We start from the raw sequence: 25,517 nt of genomic DNA, 5'->3' as shown, positions 1-25,517 counted from the left end.
AATTAGTATTACCCTCTTCAAAGAGACTTTCTTTTTTTTTCACCTAACTCCGCCCCCACTATCTTCTGGCCTCATAGCCAAAGGAAGGGGTGGAGAAAGGGGGAGAGGCCGGGGCTGTGAGGGGACGGGAGCGAGACAGTCTCACGCACAACTTCAAAGAGACTGCCTTAATCAACACCTAGATTAACATCAGAGGCTTATAACACGCCGGTGTGAAATCAGACCTGCCTGTTATAACACCTCAACCCTCACATCAAAGGATTAGACAACAAAGGCTCTACACATGGGGGCATTTCACACCTACGTGTGATGACACCTCACCCCTCACATCAAAGGATCTCACACCTAGGTGTGACATCCACCTCGAACAAAGGGAGGCTGGACTTAGCTCATTTGCGTAATTGGGGGCGGGCCCACCTGTCACTTTTCATGCATACTAATGAGACGAAAGCGGTACCAGTACTACTACTATTAAATGCGATCATTTATTGTACTTTAATACAAATTTGAACTTTTTAACTGTTGAACTATACGTTCAGGGTAATCAACTGAAAAACCAATAGAAAATAAAATAAATTATACATTCATATCTACATTTAAATACATATTATTCCATTACATTGCATTTAGCTGACGCTTTTATCCAAAGCGACTTACAATAAGTGCGTTCGACCAACAAGATACAAACTTGAAGAAAACAGAATCAAATAAGTACATCAGGTTTCATAGAGCAAAAACATTTCAAGTGCTACTCAACTACCTTTAGATAAGCCAGTCCTTTATTCGTATATAAGTGCTTTGTTATTAATTCTATCGCTCAAAGTGGAGTCGAAAGAGATGAGTTTTCAGTCTCCCCCGGAAGATGTGTAAGCCTTCTGCTGTCCTGATTTCAATGGGGGGCTCATTCCACCATTTTGGAGCCAGGATAGCAAACCGACGTGTTTTTGCTGATGGGAAATTGGGTCCCCCTCGCAGTGCGGCTGCAGCGAGCTGTCTGGCTGATGCAGACCGGAGTGCACGTGCTGGGGTTTACGGTTTAACCATGTCCTGGATGTAGGAAGGGCCAGATCCATTCGCAGCATGGTACGCAAGTACCATTGTCTTGAAGTGGATTCTAGCAGTTACTGGAAGCCAGTGAAGGGAGCGGAGGAGCGGCGTGGTGTGGGAACATTTAGGAAGGTTGAAGACCAGACGAGCCGCTGCATTCTGGATGAGCTGCAGAGGTCGGATGGCACATGCAGGTAGACCAGCCAGGAGGGAGTTGCAGTAGTGTAGGCGTGAGATGACGAGAGCCTGGACCAGAACCTGCGTCGCTTTCTGGGTCAGGTGGGGACGTATCCTCCTGATGTTGTAAAGAGTGTATCTGCAGCAGCGGGTTGTAGCAGCGATGTTTGCAGTGAAGGACAGGTTGTTATCTAGGGTCACACCCAGATTCCTTGCCGTCTGAGTTGGGGAAACAACAGAGGTGCCGATGTTGATTGTTATGTCAAGAGTGGGACAATCTTTTCCCGGAAGGAAAAGCAGTTCAGTCTTGTCAGCAGTTCCACAGGCCCCCTGTAACTAGATGTTGGATCTCAGTGGATCATGTGGGATAGACGAGAGCAGGCCGGTTATATCGATTAGGAGATACACGGGGGCCAGTGATGATTGCGAGAAGACACATAAACAGGAATGGAGAAAATACACATGATTATAGCATGAGGGGATAAAAAACTAAAGAAAATCAAATAAAACACCAGCGATACTTAGCTCTAGTGATGTTACGTATTGCAACGAGGCTTCGGAGCGTGTATTGGGTAATCCCCGAAGCTTTTTGTGAAGCATGTATCGTTTTGGCCAAGTGACGTCATCGATGACAAACGAAGCCTCGCTGCCTGTCGATACCACGTGACTGCTTCCTGAAGCGATTCAGATCGGTTGAACCGTTGAACCACAACGCTCATAATACCCATGGTGAAATAATAAGAACCATATTACCCATATTACCCCTCCTGTACACTCGTGACACGATGGAATTAAAAGAGCTCAGAACCTCACTTATATAGAGGTCGGACCATGTTTAGCCTTTCTCAGGCTACAACATGGTTAAGTTTATGAATATTACTAAGGAATACAAATCCCTCTTTGCAATGTTTACCAGCCTCCTTAGGCTTTTCAATCACAATCATTAAACTGGAATAAAAACAATATTGTTAGCATGAACATATGATTTTATGTTCGTTGTTTAGAGTTATTCTAAGGCTTTACTCATTGGGAACTCAGTATGAGATAGAGCACACTGTTGAAATGTCAAATCTGCCTGTTTTCCACACTTTGACCAGCAGGGGGTTTGTGTTCAAATGATTCAAATGCAGCCTCATGAGATGAACCCTTTTGCGAACCAATTGGCTGGAAAGCTTCAAAGCTTCATAAGGCTTCATCTCGCCATCACTACTTAGAGTAGGATTTGCCTCCTCGTGACTCCAACATGACTCCTTTGTCTTTGTCAGTCTTCGTCTGATGCTGAAGCTCCAGGAAAGAGCTACCTAAAATGGACACCTGATTGCTGATTTCTCACAGCTGTGGGGCCACGCCCCTTTAATTAGTTAACTCTCTGCAGCTGGTGGCCCTCAAAAGGAAATCTCGACTGCCTCCCTCCTGAGTTGTTATTGTCTTTTCAGTGTCACAATGGTTTTAAAATTACATTAAACCCTAAGTTATAAAGTTATGAGTTTAACCCTTAATACAGTTACACCTACTCAATAAAGCTCTTCGTATTCTACAAATGTTTAAATCAAAGTTAACCCTATCAGTCAGTTAGTTCAGTTTTAAGGTTTCAGTCAAATGAGTTGTCCCAAGTTTCTGCCTGACAGATACTGTAGCGGTTTTGAGATTTAAAATCACAATTTCAATCAGATCAACTACAGAGCATTTATACAGAGTACACACACTGAAACAGAGAAGTCTAAAAACAGAATGTTACTCAATTCTAAAAGTCACCCGTTTTTATCCTGTCAAAATCGGGTTGCACACTGTCACTGCACACATTTATCAAAATAATAAATACCAATAAACAAGATCAACAAACATGTTGCAGTGCACTGTCACAACCTGAAAACTCCTTAACATAGTCAACATTTTGGTAAAACATATTCAACATATTCCACTCAGTTAAACATTAAAGGCTGGCCCACCGTCATGGTCCAGAAGTAACAGGAAATAAATGTTGAACTACAATTTAAGACCAAATTAAAATGTTTTGGCCACCATGGCAAATGCTGGTAGGGCTGCTCATGTCATCTCTTAAAGATGTTTTTGCTAGAGACTAGGGCTGCTCGATTATGGCAAAAATCATAATCTCGATTATTTGGGTCAATAATTGATATCACCATTATTAAAAACGATTATTTATTTACTTTGAAAACATCAATTTATTGAAAAAAAAATATTGAACAGTATGTTTTTAACAGTTGATTACCCTGAACTTTAAGTATAATCCCGCTTATTACATGGCCACATTCTCAACAAAGTAACAACATGACTCCCAATATTAATTGAAATGCTTTTATGGATTTAGAAAATGTTTTTATTGATTTAAATAATAGTTTTATGTATTGATTTAAATTGACATGCATCCGCTAAGAAAAATAGTCCGTTCTTAGCGTTTTTTAAACAGTCTGAATGAAACGGCAGCTCTCAGCTGTGTATTTACACAACTAATGGCCCATCAACCACAGCTCTCTCCCCCCCTCCCCCCCCCCCCCTGATCTTTCTTCTCCAGCAGCTAAATTAACAGTAGGTTACTCTGAGTGACCATAGACTGTAAATGACAAGCTTACAGTTAGTGACGTAACAACACCATAAAAGCTGGTGGGTTGAAAGCAATACGGGAGGTAAAAATAACTAGAATAATTGTGATTTATTTATTGTGGCTTTTATGTTTTTAGGTATAAAATGTTATGTAATTCAGGCTTATTGTTCACCCTTCTCTAAAAGCCTTCAACAATGACAATATTCATTGTAATTTAATAAATCCTTCCAACACACATTGTAAAAAATAGCCTACTGTAAGTTAAGAAATCATTTCAATATGTACATCGTACAACAATAACATTATAAATAGTAACATAGCTGAACATGGTATTGCACATTTATCTTTGAGTGTTACTGACCTGAGATGTTTTTATTACATGAATTAAGGTGACTGAGGCTTTTTAACATACAGGGATGCAGACTCATCAGGTATGAAAAAGGTGACAAGGATCCGAGCCCCCGGCTCCCCCACCCCACGGAATGACAGAGGATTTTAGCAGTCAGAACAACTAAAGCAGCAGTGTTAATAATAACAGAAACGCCAAAGAGTCACATCTAATAGAAATATATAAAAGCATTTATTTTAAATTGTGGAGCAGTCCGTTTATAATTTTGGCAGCACTGTTGAGCATTTTGAAAATGTGTTTTCGTGCCTCTGTGCAAGGCTTAAGTCTTTTTATCTTTATAGCCACATGTTGTAAAGTAACTAAGTTCATAAACTCAACAAGTACTATACTTGGGCACAATGTTGAGATACTTGTACTTTATTTAAGTATTTCAATGTTTTGCTACTTTGTTCTTCTACTCTACTACAGTTCAGAGGTACATGGTGTACTTTGACTCCACTACATGTATTTAATACCTTTAGTTACTTCACAGGTCTGGATTAATTAAGTGAAATATAATCAAGTGTTAAATCAGACTTTAGTTCCACCTGGAGTAAATCCACAAGCTACCCTGCAGTATACAAAGTCATTCAAACTAGCTGCACCTTTACCAGCTTTGAGAACACTTTCATGATCAATCATTATAAAACATATCATATCTATTATTCTGAAATGGACCAATCTGCACAATGACTACTTTTACTGTCGCTACTTTCACTATATTTTGATGATAATACTTTTCTACTTTTACTTGAGGAACATTTTGAATGCAGGACTTTTACTGTAACAGAGTATTCCTACACTCTGGGACTATTACTTTTACTCAAGTACAAGATCTGTGTGCTTCTACTTTTACTCAAGTACAAGACCTGAGTGCTTCTACTTTTACTCAAGTACAATATTTGAGTACTTCTACTTTTACTCTAGTACAAGATCTGTGTGCTTCTACTTTTACTCAAGTACAAGATTTGAGTACTTCTACTTTTACTCTAGTACAAGATCTGAGTACTTCTACTTTTACTCAAGTACAAGACCTGAGTACTTCTACTTTTACTCAAGTACAATATATATATACTTATACCACCTCTGTTTATAGCCTATGAAAAAAACTATTAGAAATAGAAGGCTAAAGCTAACGTTAGCAGATAGTGACAATGTATGCTAGCTAGCTAGCTCAACGATTCCTTAAATAATATTGCCACAGAAAAACTTTTCAGTTCACATCACGCTCTGCCGCTCCGACAGGGAGCTCTGCTCTGAACACCTGAACAGCCCGTTCTAACAGCTGTTCACCAGTGGTCCAGTCTGTGCCACAGTGACTCCGGACGCACAGTTAATATTAACAAACGCACCCGTAGGTAATGTAGCTGCTGAAGCTAGACCATCAATTCGGAGCAGCAGAGCCTTATTATAATCCATGAGCAGAGCCGACAGGCAGGAAGACTCGAGCACACAGCTCGTACTTCATTATAATATATAAAAAAAGAACACCAAGCGTGTCATGATGGCACATAACAGCTCACGGCCGCAGATTACTCCGGGTCCCAGCCCCCCCCATACCCCAAAAATATTTGTATTGCAGATCTACATGAATCACACAAACGACTTATTTTGGATTCAAAACGGCGAATTTCGCCGAAAGGTGACAAGTTTGCATCACTGAACATAGACAGAGCACAACTGAAACATAACATCTGAAACGATGTAACAACATAATACACTTGTGGGGATGCTTGGGATGTGAGGAGTGAGGGACACGGCTTAGAACGGGCGTGTCGCCTGGCAGGACAGGAGAGTGTGTGCACCAGTCTGCCTTGATCTATGAATTCATGTCCGTGACACTCACTGTTGCCCACAGCTGTTTTATAGAAGGAAATTCCTTCACTTCATGAAAGTGTTTTAACCACACACACCTCTACACACACATGACGGGTGTTATTTTCCCCATAAGGAACAAGTCGCTGCAAATTATCCTGCTTATTACACGGCCACATTCTCAACAAAGTAACGACATGACTCCCAATATTAATTGAAATGCTTTTATGGATTTAGAAAATGTTTTTATTGATTTAAAAAATAGTTGTATGTATTGATTTAAAAAATAGTTGTATTGATTTAAATTGACATGCATCCGCTAAGAAAAATAGTCCGTTGTTACAGTTTTTTAAACAGTCTGAATGAAACGGCAGCTCTCAGCTGTGTATTTACACAACTAATGGCCCATCAACCAATGCTCTCTCCCCCCCTCCCCCCTTGATCTTTCTTCTCCAGCAGCTAAATTAACGGTAGGTTACTCTGAGTGACAAGCTTACAGTTAGACACAACACTGTCATTGCAAGTGACCCTCAGTTAGTTGACTTTTATGTTCAACTGCTAAATTTGTTACTGATAAAAAAGGGCTTCTACTGTACCTAATTACCTTAACACTAGAACCGCCAGAGGTTTTTGTATAGGCCTACCTAAACCCGTCAAATCCCGCTATTAGAATGCAATTTTTAACAACATAGGGTGCTACATAACACACTTTCAGGAAAAGTCACGTACTGGGAAACTTTAATATTTTATTGAAAAAAAGTTACATTGCACACACACAACACACATCACACAAATTGACCCGATTGGCGGTTCTAGTGTTAAATAAACTCACTAATTAATGAAACCAGTTCAATTCGCATTATTCTTATTCTTATCATTCTTTATGAGTGCAGAAATAGTCTTAAAATCAGATCTGTTTTTTAAATGAAATCTGACGGCAGGCAGTTAGCTCTGATCACCTATGATAAATGCGCCGCACCTAATCGCTGGCCATTCAGCCACAGACACTGTTCGAAATGGGGGGGAGCTAGGGGGAGCTTGGCTGCCCCGAAGAGGGAGGGAGCTCCCTTGATGGCTGACTTTGAGATAAATATGGGGAGCCCAAAACAATCGTGCATATTTGTGTCACACAGATTAGAAATGTTGAGTTTCTGTAAATAACAGTTCTTGAAATAAATAATAGTTATTGTTCATTATAGTTTCTGAATATTTGTTTTATATTTGTGAATATGTCTGGGTGTTGCCATCTGTACGTGGCGGCGCTGCATTCTTACTTACGTTGCTATGGTTATGGCGGTGATGCCGGCGCGGTATTTGAAATGTTCATATTGATATTTTTTTAACTGTGGCTGTGTAATAAAAAATATGGCAAAACGAAAACAGCCAAGCGTCACAGATTTTGGATTCACAAGCAAAGAAGCGAAGGAGTCTAAAAATGACAACGTGAACGGAAAACAACTTTTAGTTGGCCGGCTGTAAGCGGCGTTAGGGTCGAGTTTGACAGCTCCACACCGAGGGAGAGGCCTGCCGATGCGGAGCCTGAAGAGGCTTCAACAACGGCCACATCCACCGGCATAGTGACACCGTCTGTATTAGTAGAAGAGTGTTTTTATAGCAATTGATCGCATCCGCGCTGCTGCGCCAGTCAACAGAGCGTGCGTGTGACATATTTAGTAGCAGGATGTGCTCTGAAAAATAGGGCTCCCCGAAAGCAAATGGGTAATTCGAACACTGGCCACAGAGGTCCCTCTATACAAATCAAACTGTAGAAGGTGTGAAAGCACCTATTGTTTTAAATAATGGTCGGAATGTGACCTGTGAGCCTTCTGAATTACCGTGGGACAGCACATTCTAAACTAAAATGTTCAATCAATAAAGTAACATCTTATCTTATCTTAATAATATCTTCATATTAATAATAATAATAAATCATACAGTATGTGTCCGAAAGGGAGCAGGAGGAAGCAAACACAAAAATATACTGCATATTAAAGCAAACGATTGTAAAGGTTAAAGTATGAGCATAACAAATAAAGAAGTGTAATGTAAACATTTACATTATAATTATGATTATTTAATATATAAAGACTATATATTATTGAATTACAAGATTAGATATACTTTAATTGATCTAAAATATTGATGTGTTCAAATGCTCTTCAAAACACAACTGAAAGTCCATGAAACTTGTCTTTCTGTATTTGTGAATGAAGCGCCATCTCCTGGTTAAAACCTGAAATTGAAAATCTGGCAACGCCCTCTTGGAAAATAGTGGGAGGGCTTAACATTCCTCTATACTGGTCTTTGGCAGGCCGTAGGCAGGAAGCTGTAAGCTGGAGTCCGAAATTCAGTGCTACATCTGTATTTCTAACAAACTCACTACACACATCAAAACAATAGCACTTTACCTCTGCTTACGCCTATATGCCATTTTATATGCTGTGAGCTGATTATCGAGCCTTCATTGTAAGAGTCGCGGGTACACTGTGTATGTGCGTATTCCACTGGAGCGCCCGGTACATTAATGGGAAACCCTTGTTTGTACATCTTCAATACATTTGTAACACTGTACACATGAAGGTTTCTTTTTTCGGATCACCAAAAAAAAATCTCATTCCAAGCTGAACTCAAAGGTTGGCAGCCCTGTTGTTAGAGAGTTGCTGGCATTAACTCAGTTTTGTCCAAAGTGTACCAAAGCCCTGTTCTAAGGCAATGATATTACACTTTTTAGCTCTTATCTCTGTTGTCTACAAACAGCCTTTGCTTCTCTCTCTTACTGTAGACACTTCTGACCTTGTCTAGTTCCCAGGTCCACACTCTGGGTTAGAGGCATTTTGTCCTCCCCTTACTCTGTCTGAGTTTTACGGTTTTATAAGGGGCAGACGCTGTATTCTTTGCTTAGTGCCAATGGTAATTGGATACAAATATGTGTTTTCCCTGTTGCAGAATGTTAATGCTCGCAGATGTATCTGCAGCCCTGTGGAGAAAGCTCTGGCTTTGTATTTGCCAAGTTAAGTCCCTCAGACTTTACTTCCTCTTTTGTTGATTGATGTTTGGGAAACTTGTTGAAGGCTAGTAAAATATTAAATAACCGATGATATTAGACAATCGACTGTTGAGAACGGCCCTGTTTCTGTTATTGCTGTGGTTACCATTGAGATTATGAATGAGGTTACATCAGGAACAGACACTGGATCACCATTGCTCTCTATTATTTTTGCTGAGATCAAATATGCATGTGGTCCAAAAAAAAAGGGTGCGGGGGTATTTGGTGGGGATTGGGAGAAGGTGCCATTGCTTTATTGCTGTTTATTTATTTATTGATTCTGTAAAGTGTTTCTCCTGACTCAAGATGATTCAAGCAAGATTGCTTCCTGCCTTCAACCGGTTCAAGCAAACACATTTACAAGAAAAGGATTTTAAGAGTTCTAGTCTTTATGTCCTTTTCTTCAATAATACAACATTCAGAAAAGGACAATTGTCATATGGATAGCCAGTAGTGTCCTTCCTGGATATTAAATATGTTATCTAATTATCTTCTAAATCTTTCTGCAGTGTTACCAGTAATATGTATTCCTAAAGTGTACTAAAGTACTGTATATTTTTACATGGTTTAGCTATGTTGGAGAAAATGAAGCATTCAATTTTAGTATTACATTATTATTACTATTTAAGACATTTATGGAAGTCATCCTTTTTATGTGTAATTCATTTTTTAAATGATTTGGTCGTATTATAAGTAGGCAGGGGCAGACTTGCCATCAGTCAGTTTTGGAGAATCACACATTAATTTTGACTACGCTTTTTTAATTTAGACATCACCATTTAAATTGCACACTAGGAGGATTAAGGCAGTGTAACACGGATGCTGAGGGCTCCTGCGTTTCCTTGTGTAGTGCTGCCGGAGGGCACTGGAACAAGACTTCTGGACTTTTTTTCTTGAAAAATATATAACAATTGCAGTTCATATAAGCATCCGTGTTTTTACTTACTCAATACCACTGTGCGTAAAGTCTAAAAAACAATTCTCAATCTGAAAGAGGAAATAATGCACCCTGGTGACCGGACGTCTCCTTCATCATTGAAGCAGAATTTGATGTAATGATAAGCGAGCATCAGATGTGTGTAGAGTTCGGACTGTAGCAGCAGCTGTGGTTTTGAGCAGATATGATGAAGGTAAACAGTGGCTGCGTGCTGGCAACACTTGACTGGTTTATTCACCATGCTTGGTCAATTGTGACTGAAGAATTGTGTGTTCATTGACAGTGGTCAGCCACAACCGAGTCATTGTTGTGGGCTGGGTCCAGTTTTGCAGTCCCAGCAGTATAAATGTTCTGACAAAATGAACCAACAACATAACATCAGGGGTTAAATTGGGCCATTCCCGGCACGTAGGCCAACACTCCTCCCTCATCAGCATCTTACCTCTTTAACAATGCATAAAAAAATACTTTTAAAATCAAATGTAATTCAAATGCGTTCTCAGGTCATAGAAAACCTGCTGCATTCCAAATCAAGCGCTCCCTTCACTAACAGACAGGCAGCAGCAGTGTTACAGATGTTCCACTCCCACCATCACCTGGACCTGCTGCTTCCCAGAGCAACACACTCTCAATCCATAATCGTCCAGGAGCGACGTTTGTTCAGGGTCCCGTGGCGTGCAGTTGTGACGCTCCTAGGCTCCTTCCGCTTCATAAAGGGATGCAAATAGCTTTCAACTGATTGCAATGTATTCCCATCTGCGGCGGGATTTGACGTTCATGGAAGCACGGCATTCGTTTGTGTCGGCTGCCCTTAAAGGCAATGTGAGCGTCCGTTCCCATTGGATAACGGAAAATTGTACACCCGGAAGTAAGTATTCCCCTTACTGTCAATTGATTTTACAGTGATATCTGCACTACTCATCGACTAAAAAACACCAGATTATCCCTATTAATTACACAACATTGATTGGTTTAAATTGTGTGCAATGCTTTTGTATTTTTCCCCTTCGATTCGGAGAAACACATATTTTTTCGGAGTAAAGGATGGCAGAAGACACTACATTACCCAGAATCCCCAGCTATCGTTTAGGACTACACCTTATGCTCTTTTTGACAAACCCCGTTTTTTTTCACCATTCATTCCAATGGCTGGCGTCTATGTCACGTGATCTTCAAATCTCTTCCTGGAGAAAAAAAAACATGGCCGAACTTCGTTTTATTCTCGGTGGAAAATGCCTATTTTAAAGTTAGTTTGGCCATTAAAATGGGTTTTCATGTCATTTGATGCGAGAAATATGAGTTGTTATTTCAGATTATGTGTGCAGTGGATGCAAAAACAGGCGGTGTCTGTTGTGCACTCTCAAGACAGAGAAAAGGGGCTTTACTCCCTGTACATCCATGGTTTCCAAGAAGACAGGAGAATTCAGACCCATTCTGGGTCTCCGCATCCTGAATCAGTACATTTTCTGCAAAAATGTCCATATGTTAACGATAAAACAATTACTGGAACTGGTGCAGCCAGGCGATTGGTTCACAAACCATCGAGCTGAGGGACACTCACTTTCATGTCAAAATTACTCCAAAGCACAGAAAGTATTTGCGTTTTGCCTTCCAGGGGATAGCCTATGAGTACAACAGACTACCGTTCGGATATTCTCTGTCCCCACGCACGTTCAGCAAATGTGTGGCCACAGCGTTTCAGCCGCTTTGCAACCATGGCATGAGGGTTTTATTTGATCTCAACAACCTCATAGTCATGGCCAGGTCCAGGGAATGGGCAATGTTCCACACAGCCCAATTGATCCTACACCTAACCAAGTTGGGATTCAGTCAATTGGAATAAGAGCAGTCCCATACCTCACCAGCAGGTGGGGTATCTGGAGATTTTGCTCGATGCAGGCAGACTACGTGCCACCCTGTCAGAGAGCAGACAGGCATTCCTGCTTCAGGCAGTTTGCAGACTGCGACAGGGGGCAACGGTGACAGCTTTGACCTTCATGCAGACTCTGGGTCTCATGGCGGCTGCTCACGTTGTGGTACCGAAGGGGTTGCGTCGCCTGCAGAGGTGGTTTGCCGGCCTTCGTTTAGATCCCAAGAGGCACAAACGACGTCTAGTGACCATCCCCCCCTCAGTGGAGGGCAACCTCCAATACTGGGGGTCCCCAAAGCATCTGCGGAGGGGAACTCCCCTGGGGCGGGTGACCTCCTACATCACGGTGTTCACAGATGCGTCCGTGACAGGATGGGGGAGGGCCCGCCTAGAGAGAGCTATAGGTGGTGGCTGGCCTCTGACAGAAACTCAGCATATCAACCTTCTAGAGCTACGGGCAGTAGTACTGGTCCTACAGCACTTCAAACCCTTACTACAGGTCAAACATGTGCTGGTTAGGAGCGACAACCGCACCACAGTGGCTTACATCAACATGCAGGACGGAGTCAGCTCCGCCACCTTGTTGAGCGTAGCGGGGAACCTGTGTTTGTGGGCCTCAGAGAATGTTTTTATCTCTAAAGCCCCCCACATTCCGGCTATCCTATTTACATGCTTTACGCCTTTCCACCGCTGCGTCTCATGCCCCACTCCTGGAGGGGGTGAGATGAGAACAGTTGTCGGTCATTCTGGTCGCCGCTCGGCGCTGTGGTACACAGAAGTGACACAGATGATGGTGGGCCAGCCCTGGACAGTTCCTCAATTCCGGGGGCGCTGTTTTAGGAAGCGGGTGCAATAGGGGCGTTACCCACTCTGGGCCAACCTCTCCAGGCTTTGCTCCTGAGAGGGACAGGCTGAGAAGGGGTGGACTGTCTGACAAGTTATACAGACTATCCAGGCAGCAAGGGCGGGATCCACCACAGCCTGTTACAGGACGAAGTGGTTTGGATTCCTACAGTCACTGAAAGTGGTACAGCCGGGCGATTGGTTCACAAGCCATCGACCTGAGGGACGCTTATTTTCATGTCGAAATTGCTAGAAAGCCAAAACACAGGAAGTATTTGCGTTTTGCCTTCCAGGGGATAGCCTACGAGTACAACAGACTACCGTTCGGCTACTCCCTGTCCCCATGCACGTTCAGCAAATGTGTGACAACAGCGCTTCAGCCGCTTCGCGATCATGGCATGAGGGTTTTCTTTTATCTCAACAACCTCCTATTCATGGCCAGGTCCGGGAAATGGGCAGATGTTCCACAAAGCCCAATTGATCTTACACCTAACCAAGTTGGGGGTTTGCGGTCAATTGGAAGAAAAGCAGTGGATGCAGCCCCCATCAAGAGTGAGGTGTACGCCCCCATTCACTCACTCCATGCAGGCAGACTACGTGCCACCCTGTCAGAGAGCAGACAGACATTCCTGCTTCAGGCAGTTTGCAGACTGCGACAGGGGGCAACTGTGACAGCTTTGACCTTCATGCAGACTCTGGGTCTCATGGCGGCTGCTCACGTTTTGGTACCGCAGGGGTTGGGTCGCCTGCAGAGGTGGTTTGCCGGCCTTCGTTTAGATCCAGAGATGCACAAACAACGTCTTGTGACCATCCCCCCCTCAGTGGAGGGCAACCTCCGATACTGGGGGTCCCCAAAGCATCTGCGGAGGGGAACTCCCCTGGGGCGGGTGACCTCCTACATCATGGTGTTCACAGATGCATCCGTGACAGGATGGGGGAGGACCCGCCTAGAGAGAGCTATAGGTGGTGGCTGGCCTCTGACAGAAACTCAGCATATCAACCTTCTAGAGCTACGGGCAGTAGTACTGGTCCTACAGCACTTCAAACCCTTACTACAGGTCAAACATGTGCTGGTGAGGAGCGACAACCGCACCACAGTGGCTTACATCAACATGCAGGACGGAGTCAGCTCCGCCGCCTTGTTGAGCGTAGCGGAGAACCTGTGTTTGTGGGCCTCAGAGAATGTTTTTATCTCTAAAGGCCCCCCACATTCCGGCTATCCTATTTACATGCTTTACGCCTTTCCACCGCTGCGTCTCATGCCACACTCCTGGAGGGGGTTGAGATGAGAACAGTTGTCGGTCATTCTGGTCGCCGCTCGGCGCCGTGGTACACAGAAGTGACACAGATGATGGTGGGCCAGCTCTGGACAGTTCCTCAATTCCGGGGGCGCTGTCTGAGGAAGCGGGTGCAATAGGGGCGTTACCCACTCTGTGCCAATCTCTCCAGGCTTGGCTACTGAGAGGGACAGGCTGAGAAGGGGTGGACTGTCTGACAAGTTATACAGACTATCTAGGCAGCAAGGGCGGGATCCACCACAGCCTGTTACAGGACGAAGTGGTTTGGATTCCTACAGTCACTGAAAGTGGTACAGCCGGGCGATTGCCGGGCGATTGGTTCACAAGCCATCGACCTGAGGGACGCTTATTTTCAATGGAAAATCGTCCAAACGGCACCAGACTTCAGATGATGGCTAATGGTCCGGCCCTCAACAGCTCTACACCAATCATGGGATGACATCATATGCCGTTGCCATGGCGACAGATCCCTCGCCATGAAACACGGTGTTGTCCTAATTCAATGGAAAATCGTCCAAACGGCAGCAGACTTCAGATGATGACTAATGGTCTGGCTCTCAACAGCACTATGTCAATTATGGGATGTCCTCATCTGCCGTTGTCATGGCAATGCGTCCTTCGCCAATAAACCTGGTGTTGTCGTAACTCAATGGAAAATCGTCCAAACGGCACCAGACTTCAGATGATGGCTAATGGTCCGGCCCTCAACACTTCAATATAACAATAGGGAGTTTTACCCAAAAGCTGTTGCCATGGCAAACACACCCCTCGCCGTTAACCACGATATTGCTATAAGTCCTGTGTATATGGTCAAAAACTGTTCAAACATTACATGTGTGCTAACCGTCAAGCCCTCGAGACATATATGTGTCAGTTTTGAGATTTCGTCAAATGTCGTTGCCGTGAAACACGGTTTTCTCATAAATCCAGTTAACATGCTCCAAACGGCACAAAACTTCACAGGTTTGATAACGATGCAGCCCTCAATACAACTAAGGATATTATGGGATTTCATCATATGCCGTTGCCATGGCAACGCATCCCTCGCCAAAAAAACTGGTGTTGTCGTAATTCAATGGAAAATCGTCCAAACGGCACCAGATTTCAGATGATGGCTAATGGTCCGGCCCTCAACAGCTTTACACCAATTATTGGATGTGATCATATGCCGTTGCCATGGCAACGCATCCCTCGCCATGAAACACGGTGTTGTCCTAGTTCAATGGAAAATCGTCCAAACGGCACCAGATTTCAGATGATGGCTAATGGTCCGGCCCTCAACAGCTTTACACCAATTATGGGATGTCATCATATGCCGTTGCCATGGCAACGCATCCCTCGCCATGAAACCTGGTGTTGTCGTAATTCAATGGAAAATCGTCCAAACAGCACCAGACTTCAGATGATGGCTAATGGTCCGGCCCTCAACAGCTTTACACCAATTATGGGATGTGATCATATGCCGTTGCCATGGCAACGCATCCCTCGCCATGAAACACGGTGTTGTCCTAGTTCAATGGAAAATCGTCCAAACGGCACCAGACTTCAGATGATGACTAATGGTCTGGCCCTCAACAGCTCTATGTCAATTATGGGAAGTCCTCATATGTCGTTGCCATGGCAACGCATCCTTCGCCAAAAAATGCGATGTTGTGTTGACTCAATGGAAAATCGTCCAAACGGCACCAGACTTCAGATGATGGCTAATGGTCCGGCCCTCAACAGCTCTACACCAATCATGGGATGACATCATATGCCGTTGCCATGGCGACAGATCCCTCGCCATGAAACACGGTGTTGTCCTAATTCAATGGAAAATCGTCCAAACGGCACCAGACTTTAGATGATGGCTAATGGTCCGGCCCTCAACACCTCAATATGACAATAGGGAGTTTTACCCAAAAGCTGTTGCCATGGCAACACACCCCTCGCCGTTAACCACGATATTGCTATAAGTCCTGTGTATATGGTCAAAAACTGTTCAAACATTACATGTGTGCTAACTGTGAAGCCCTCGACACATATATATGTCAGTTTTGAGATTTCGTCAAATCTCGTTGCTATGGTAACAAAATGGTCGCCGTGAAACACGGTTTTCTCATAACTCCAGTTAACATGCTCCAAACGGCCCAAAACTTCTAAGGTCTGATAACGATGCAGCCCTCAACACATCTAGGTGTATTATGGGATGTCCTCATATTTGGTTGCCATGGCAACGCGTCCCTCGCCATGAAACATGGTGTTGTCGTAATTCAATGGAAAATCGTCCAAATGGCACCAGACTTCAGACTATCATTAATGGTCCGGCCCTCAACAGCTCTATGTCAATTATGGGATGTCATCATATGCTGTTGCCATGGCAACGCTTCCCTCGCAGGGTGTAGCTATGGGCTTATTTAGACCAATTGGCTCTACCCAGCCAAGTAAGCATGCGGCTCAGACTTCTCAACGGTCACAACCGGGTGATAAGAAGTTGGGATGCGATGGCTGTTTACCAAAGGCCGGTCAGGGGCAGTGTGGTCGGTTGATGTGTGGGGCGACAGGGCGTTTATTCATCGGGGCTCCACCTACTGTACCCACAGAGTCCAGTAGAGGGTGGAGCCTGTGTGAGATCAAAGGGGGGGTTACGTATTATAAGCCTAGTTTTTTAAGCACAGGTGAAGCCCTCTATCTAGGGGCCCTGTCTTCCCTATGCCGCTCGCTGAAGAGGGTGTAGGATTACAGTCAGGAGACGTAGCTGTCTTATATACTGTGAGCCTGCGCGCACATTCAGGTAGGCTCGCCCTGATTGGCCGGCTACGTTTATACAACTTCAGTGTGTGTGAACGAAACATAGCATTTTATTGATGAGAGTAGTACCCATAGAGTCCAGTAGAGGGCTCCGCCTGCGCTTATATAACTAGGGTTACAATACGTAACCCCCCGTTTTTCTACTTCTTACATTTTATTTTAGTTTTAATCTGCATTTGATGGCGTGTTCATTTGTATTTAGAGTCAGTGTGTGCCTATTGGTGTATCCAACATTTCCTGGTCTTCTGTAAAGAAGAGCAACCAATGTGAACTTATCTCAAACCACGCCACTAGCCTATAAAGCTATTTCAACGAAACATGGCTAAAGAAGAAAATGAAAAAGTGAAAGAAAATGACTGAAAACAGAGACATCTAGGTGATGGCAAATATTTTTGTTTATTCCTTGTCCTCACTACACTATGTTTTTCTCTGCTTATGTTCTAAATAGTGGTAGTTCAGCCTTGATACTGTTGAATGTTACAGTTTGAAATAGAAGTTATTTAATTTTCTATTAATATAAAGTGAGGTCCAGTTACCAGTTAGTTATGGCTACTGTTGACTTGAGTACATTCCGAAGCCCATACTTCTTTACTTTTATTTGAGTAAAGAAGTTTAGTCAGTACAACTTTCTGCCCTTCTTTCTACTTGAGTGATGGATGTGTGTACTTTTGCCATCTTTGCTGTTTTGTTGCAAAAATAAACTGTAAAGTAATTATTGTTATCAAAATGTCAATAGGCCTACTTATATATTAAATAATAATAATAACAAATATAATTATCATTATTAAAACAATATTGATTAAATGGAGTCCATTTGCTTTGAGGGCAAACATCATTGCATTTAAATAGAGACCACTGACTCTCATAATAGTGTAAGGAACAAACTCAATAGGAATCTAATCGCTGTGATTTCTAATCGAATATCATCCCTTCTATTACACACATTGGTAGTGGAAGTGAGCATCAATATCCACTGCCAGGCAGGAATACTGTGCGGCTGTTTCAGAGAGAAAAACCCACATGATGTCGAGCACTACTCGCACACTCCTCGAAGACACATCCCCATCGTTAAGCAGACTCACACAGACAGCAGACAGTGTGTGTGTGTGTGCAGGGGCGCCGTAAGGGGGTGAAAAGTTAGGACGATTCTAAAGGCCCGTGACTGACAGGGGGCCAAACAATTTTAGAACATTAAGAGAAAAATGTTTAAGTAACCAATGTGACATATTTTCGTGGGGCCCAAAATCCCTGGCGGCGCGCCTGTGTGTGTGTTTTGAGGCATGGGCCGGTGTTGTTTACATTTTTGTCTTACAAGTTTTACTCTTTTACAGCCTACTTTCCAAAATCATTCAACTCTGTGGTTGGAAATCTTAGACTCTAAAGTGGTTTCATGCAGTTTTAATCCTCAGGCTGTTCATAACGTCAACATAGAAGCTGGTCACAACAGTGATGAATGGTGCTTCACTTCAGTTGACAAGCAGCAAAGCAGAATACCCAACACACCCTGGTGAGAAAATGTCACAGATGATTATTGTTACATGTGTGTTTTGTGTTCTTACAGTGTTGGTCACTGTAAGGAAGTGGACAGCGCTGCGACGACACGGCCGGTCTCAATGTCTCCCTCTGACTTCCTGGACAAACTGATGGGCAGAACATCTGGATATGATGCCAGGATAAGACCAAATTTTAAAGGTACATACTTCGCTATCTTTGTGTCCATCTGTATTTTCCAACAAGAACACAGAGGGCAAAGTAGAGGGTCCGTGTCAGTTTGATTTTTCGTTTAAACCAAAAGCCAAAAAACGAAAACCAAAGCCTTTTTTCCGTTTTTATTGTCTGAATCAAAAGACGGATAACGAGAAAACCTAATTAAAAAAAGGTCCGTGTATGTTTTGTTAGTTAGATTTTTCGTTAGAACCAAAAAACGAAAATACCAGCCTTTTTTTGTTCTAAATCAAAAACGGGAAACCAAAGCCGTTTTCCCGTTGTTGTTGTTGTTGTTGTTGTCTGAATCAAAAAACGGATAACAAGAAGACCTAATTAAAAAACCGGTCCGGTTTTGGTTTTTGATAAAAACTTCATTCAATTTTTGTTATGAAAAATGAAGAAAAGCAGTCCGGTGGACCGGAAGTTAAACAACATATTTCAAAATAAAAGACACCAGGATATAATGGCAATGCTGTAAAAGACCCAGAAGTCTGACGACCCTTGGCCCCCCTGCTTCCGGCACCCATGCTGACGAGGATACGTTTATTTCTGCATTCTCATGCAGATATGCGTTTATAGAGAATAGAAGTATGCAAGCTCTGTGCATAACTTTATTTCGCTGCAGTGTTTCCCCTATATACAGTGATGCAAATTAGTCGCTTTTTCGGCGCCTCTCGCTTTTTTAGCGCTGCTTTGGGTGACTTGTGTAATTCGTGGAGAACCGAAGACTTTTCTTTTCTTTTTTAGGGGGGGGGGGGTCTGTCAGTCCGTCCGTTAGTCCGTCCGAAAGACGGACAACTTCTCACTTCAAAAAAGAAGAAGAAATCTAGATCGCAAAATAATTAAACAAGCGAGTGCCTGTTTTTCCTGGCCAAGGACAGGTTCCATGAACACAACACGAGCGTAACGTGTCTTCACGTGGTTATGTCTCGTCTGAAAGGAGACTAGACTCGAGTGCTTACCGAGTGCACCGGAACGCCGCTCCAGCTCTTCAAATACTGCAGCACCCATAAGGAGCCGTACACATGCCGCAGTGTTTGCGTGGCTGTGTCTTTAGTTTTAAGCACAGTGGCGATCTGTTGTTATTAGCATCTGGTTAGCTAGCTATGCTAACGAATTTAAAGAGCTTTTCTACAACCAGGTGGAAGAGAGCTCTCTCCTGAGAGTCTCAAATAACCTCAGCTAAGTGAGGTTAAGGCACACCTTGATATGATCATTATAGTTATTAATGAGAACAAATTTAAAACAGGTATAAAATACTATATGACAGTAACAAAAAAGTTGTTAAAAATAACAAGAATAGAGTTTAAAAGGGGAGTGATTTGTAAATGATCCCAAAAGAAAAATCTGCTTACAGTTCTGTTTCAAATGGGTGTTGAAAGATGTACCCATAGATCTCCTCATGTTGCTCTCAAAGTGCACCAGATTGATGCTTTTAACTTCAATATTTAAAAAAGAAATCTTCCCGGGGGATCATGCCCCCGGACCCCCCTAGAGGAGGTTAGGTTCCCCCCACTTAAATCATGTTCACATGGATACTAAATACATTTGCACACATCTTGTGTCCATATCTTTCTGTTTTGATGGTCATGCCGCATGTGCACGGTGCACCCAGTCATGGTAAGATATCTGGATTAAGAGGTTGCTTTTTCTTTGCACAGCATGAAAGAAAAGCCAAATGAATGGGCTGTGATTTTAGTTTTTTTAAGCTGAGGTTGAGTTCAGTCATTTGTACGGCCCTCGGAGGCTGTTGTAAAAATTGAAAGGAAAAAGGTTCCCCACCCCTGCTATAAATAATAATAAAAATCATTGATTTATAACTTAACATCTGTCTCCTATTGATCTGAGTATATTATAAAGAATAGCCAGTTAATTGAAGCATTATAGCACAGGCCTTTGTAAGATGGTATATTACGCTATTTTTTTCCTGCTTCGAATAGTTCTCTCTTTTTTCACCATACCTGTGTTTGCATCACTAAATAGCGGCGGCGAAACCAATGTTTGTTTTTTAATTTTTTTTTATTAAAATAATAATAAATGGCGACCCTTTTTCGTTTTTGATTGTTTGTTATGTGGATTTGTAGTATTGTGGATTTTAGTATTTGTGTTCAGTAAAGGTGTATTTTTGCTAAATCTTGAGACATTGCCACTGTATGTACTGGCAGGGCCGATATTTGACATGGGCGTGATGAAAGTGGGGGATGTTGGCTTATCAGGCGCCCGCAGCTCACAGCCAAAGTGCGAGCGTGGGAGCAAGAGAGCGAGCGAGGGAGAGAGAGAGAGAAAGGGTGCACCGGTACCGGCGCTGTTGTTATTAGAATCTGGTGCTAGCTGCGCTAATGGATATAAGAAGTAGATGTTTCTACAACCATGGTGGAGGAGAGCTCTCCTGTCAGACTGAGAGGCTCAGTGAGGTAAAGGACTCTCTGAGTGTTTAGATAGTTAATTTTAGTCTAAGTCATCTCAGTGGGTCTCAAACAAATATGTGTATGATGTAAACACATATTTCCAAGGCACTCCTTTATAATTGGATAAATAAAAACAGGTTTGAAATCATTCCGATGTATACTATAGACCAAAATATATATATAATGTAAACCAAAAATATTGTTTAACACTAGAACCGCCAACGGGTAAATTTTACCCGCAGCTGTTTTTTTATTGTATGTAACTTTTTTTCAATAAAATATTAACGTCTCCCAGTCCGTGACTTTTCCTGAAAGTGTGTTATGTAACACCCTGTGTTGTTAAAATTGTCAATATGAAGTCAGATTGAAAGAATCGCCAAAAAAATGGCTATTTCTACCTATTTCCGCCAGCGGGTAATATTTACCTCATAGAAATGCAGCGCTCCTCGCGCTATTGATTTTGCGCGTAAACATAAACATGACTTGTTGCTATAGCAACGCCTTTTGTCTACTGCTGTAGATAGAGAGAGAGATTGAGAGAGAGATAGATAGATATATTGATTGAGAGATAGATATATATATAGATTAATAGATAGATAGATAGATAGATAGATAGATAGATAGATAGATAGATAGATAGATAGATAGAGAGATAGATAGATAGAGAGAGCCGGTTATATTTCCAAAATGGACAAAAGAAAGAGACTCATGAACGTACAGGAGGCACTAGCGTTGCTAAACCGTCTGAGCGAAGCAGAGTCTGATGGTGGGGAAGTATCAGGACTGAGTGATGTGTCCTGGGTTTGTTCTGCCTCTGATGGGTCATCTGACAGCGATCCTGAGGCTCCGCGGAACGTGAGGCCGTCCCATCCTGATCCCCCGCTTGCAGATGGGCCAACTGTACCAGCCCATGCAGAAGGTATGATGATTCTTGTTTTTTATTTCCTACTTTTCTACAAATCGTAGGCTATAAGATATCAAGGCATATAGATAATGCCTTTTCTTTTTACAAATGATCTTTTCATTGCCTTTCGAGGATGTAATATTATCAAATAAACATTTATGAAATATACTTTAGTCTAAAGTAGTGTTTTCCTCTCTCCTATTTAGTGTGTGCCACTGAGCCGTCACCAGCCCAAGAGATCGGGAAAGATGGCACAGTGTGGACGGTCATGGAGCCTTGCGGAGGCGCTGGGAGAAGGCAGATACAGAACATCCTCACGGAGTCTGCTGGCCCCACACCAAACGCACGTCACAACATTACTGACAAACTCACAGCATTTATGTGTCTGTGTGATAATGTAATTTGGAGGAAATCCGTGATTGCACAATTGCTGAAGCGCGGAGAGACAGAGCCACCTGGGATGTCTCTATTATGGAGCTGAAGGCCTTTATTGCGCTTCTCTATGTGAGAGGTGCATATTGTGGGAAGAACATTGAGATGGAGAGTTTCTGGTCCGAGCAGTGGGGCAACGCGTTCTCCAACGCAACACTGTCGAGGAACAGGTTTCGGGAAATCATGCGCTACCTGCGCTTTGATAAAAAGGAGACCCGCCGGTGCCGGTTGACCACCGACAAGTTTACGCACGTGAGGAAGGTGTGGGATCGTTTTGTCGAAAATTCAATCGCGTCCTACAGACCAGGGTCCGACATCACTGTGGATGAACAGCTATTCCCGACCAAATCAAGATGTCCATTAACACAGTACATGCCCAACAAGCCGGACAAATTTGGCATCAAGTTTTGGCTGGCAGCTGACGTTGACAGTAAATACATGCTGAATGGCTTCCCTTACCTGGGAAAAGATACCAGCAGGCCAGCAACACAACGGCTGGGAGAGAACGTGGTGCTGAGGCTGGTGGAGCCCTTTGTTGGTAAGGGAAGAAATACAGCCACAGACAATTTCTTTACCTCCCTCCCTCTCGCCAAAGAGCTTCTCGCCAAAAATACCAGCCTAGTGGGAACCATCAAGCGCAACAAGCGGGAGCTCCCACCCTCTGTGCAAGGGAGATCTAAGCTGTTCAGCACTAAGGTGCTGAAGAGTGACAAAATGGTGCTCTCAGTCTACCAGTGCAAGCCGAGGAGAAACGTGACAATACTCAGCACGCAACACCAGCATGTGGCCATCTCCACAGAAAGAAAGAAAAAGCCAGAGACTGTGGAATACTACAACCACTCAAAAGTGGGGGTTGACGTGCTCGATCAAATGGCTCGCCAATATTCGCTGAAAGGTAGGCTATTATTGTTTTTATTATTATTATTATTATTATCATTATTATTATTATTATTATTTTAGGCGTATAGAAAACACTGCATTGGTCAATCGTTTTTACTAAATCCTATGTTTCACTCAGGTGGCACGCGTAGATGACCCGTTGCTGTCTTTTATAATGTGCTGGATCTCGCTGCCATCAATGCCTGGGTGCAGTAAAGGAGCTGCATGAGCCAGGAGAACATACCGAGAAGGGACTTCATGCTCCAGCTGGCACACGAGCTGCGCGCTGAGTGGATGGCATCAAAAGCGCCACCACTTGCGGACCTGCCCTTCAGCGGTGCTGGTCCAGAAGAGCGCAGGAGAATGACCTGCATGGTGAAGGCGCACTGCATGCAGAATAAAATGTTCTGCAATTGTGTCAAGTGTGGGGATGCTGTGTGTGGCAAATGCACAGCCAAGGTGCTCAGTGTTTGCAACAAGAGTGTTTGTGAAGCGTTGTGATCGATGTGTTCGTTCTTATTGTTCTTCTTCTCTGATGTTTTTTGTTATTTGTATATGTTCTGTGTTATCTGCTGTTCAATTATATAACAAATACATTATTATAATCATTTATATTATTGTCATGTTGTTGTTTTTTTATGAGTAGAAGGCTATCAGACGATATGAAGCATTTTTACCTTTACGAAACGCAAGCCTAACATCAAGCGTTTCTTAGCGAGAGTGGGTAATATTTCTACCATGGATTATGCAGCGATCCTTGCGCTGTTGATTTTGCGCGTAAACATAAACATGACGTGTTGCTATAGCAACGCCTTTTGCCTACTGCTGTTCCTATAGATAGAGAGAGAGAGAGAGATAGATAGATAGATAGATGGATATATATATATATATATATATAGATAGATAGATATATAGATAGAGAGATAGACAAATAGATAGTTATAGATAGATAGGGAGAGAGATAGAGATATATACCTAAACAAAACACAAGTCTAACACCAAGCATTTAGATCAGCACTGTTGCGATATTTTATACTTCATGCTATCTGTACAAACTATATAATATGAAAAGCTGAAAGTCCACAGATTATATTGGTATACATTTCATCCCTGTGCGATCAAAACTCACTGTTCTGTATGGTACATTGTACCTTGGAAATCAATGGCGGGTAAACTTTACCCGTTGGCGGTTTTAGGTATACAGCGACCTCTGGCGGTTCTAGTGTTAAAGTTGGTGAGATACAAAAATATGCATAAATTAATAAATGTTAACTGGTCAAATAAGATATAAATGAACAACAAAAATAAAATAAGTTACATTTATTTGTTATTGGCTATGGTAGATTATTGGTTATGTTCAAATACTTATTTAATTATTAAAATGTAAACCGATCTTTTTCATATGGGTGTTTTAGAGTTGTACCCCCTAGATCAGGTCTCTAGTAATTGTGTGCTCGAAGTGCACCAGATTGAAGCATTTTACTTTAAAATGTTCAAAAAAATCTTCCCGGTGGGGGCATACCCCCCTAGAGCAGTGATTCTCAAATGGGGGTACGTGGACCCCTAGGGATGCTAGTGAATTAATTTGTTTGTAAAGTTTGAGAAACAGAGCCTCGTTGCGAGGAAATTATACAGATGGCTAGTCCGCCCCTGAAAATGTCTATGCAAACGTTATTATTAATAATAATTTAAAAAAAAAAATTATAAAAAAAATTAATCAATTTTTATTTTATTTTTTTATTTCTTTATTTTCCATTTTTATTTTGTAATCATCTCGCGACGCCCACTTTGGGAACCCCTGCCCTAGAGGATGCGACGTCCACCCCCCAATTAAAACATGTTCATACAGTACTGAATACATTTGAAGCCATTTTGACGTATATGACCTATGTCAATACGTTTCTGTTTTTGTAGTGTATTTGTCTTTTGTAGAGATTTTTCATGTATTCTTTATATATACAATTTCGTCTAAAATCTCGCCTAGGGCAGCAAATTGTCTAGAACCGGCCCTGGTACTATAGGCCTAAAGAGCCTTTCTTGTGCTGGCAGACACATAGAAACAAATTGGCGGGGCGCACTTCGCACGCGCACACACGAAAACATTCCACGTGCTCCGCGCTCACATTATGCTGGGCCCACGTGCCTTAGCACCGCTGCTATGACTCCATCCTAGGGGAAACACTGTGCTTACTTCCGGTTTGTACGACTTTCGGTTTGTACTGTGTCGGCAAATCCAGTGTCCAGCTTGTCGCTGTGTGACAACCATTGAACAACGTCATGTTTGTTGCATACCTGCAAGATTTACCTGTCATTTAAATGTCAGCGATGTGAACAGAACTGTCACCCTACTTTCACCTGCTCCCAGCAGCAAGCGGGAGAACAATACACCATAGAGTCGACCCCTAAAACA

The 25,517-nt window shown here is 42.6% G+C and overlaps 1 protein-coding gene across 1 annotated transcript in view; it reads left to right on the top strand.

Annotated features, from left to right (window-relative positions):
* The window catches only part of LOC307037398 (glycine receptor subunit alpha-3-like), a 238,963-nt gene that overhangs the window by 43,540 nt on the left and 169,906 nt on the right, over positions 1-25,517 (top strand). Inside the window, exon 2 of the mRNA XM_079678243.1 lies at positions 18,339-18,469. Within this exon, the coding sequence (XP_079534369.1) occupies positions 18,339-18,469 (131 nt within the window). The remainder of the gene's footprint in view (positions 1-18,338; positions 18,470-25,517) is intronic.

Source organism: Notothenia rossii (assembly GCF_949606895.1).
Source record: "Notothenia rossii genome assembly, chromosome: 1".
NCBI classification, from domain to species: Eukaryota; Metazoa; Chordata; class Actinopteri; order Perciformes; family Nototheniidae; genus Notothenia; species Notothenia rossii.
The sequence above is the reverse complement of the archived record's forward strand: the minus strand, read 5'-3'. Positions and strand labels throughout refer to the sequence as shown.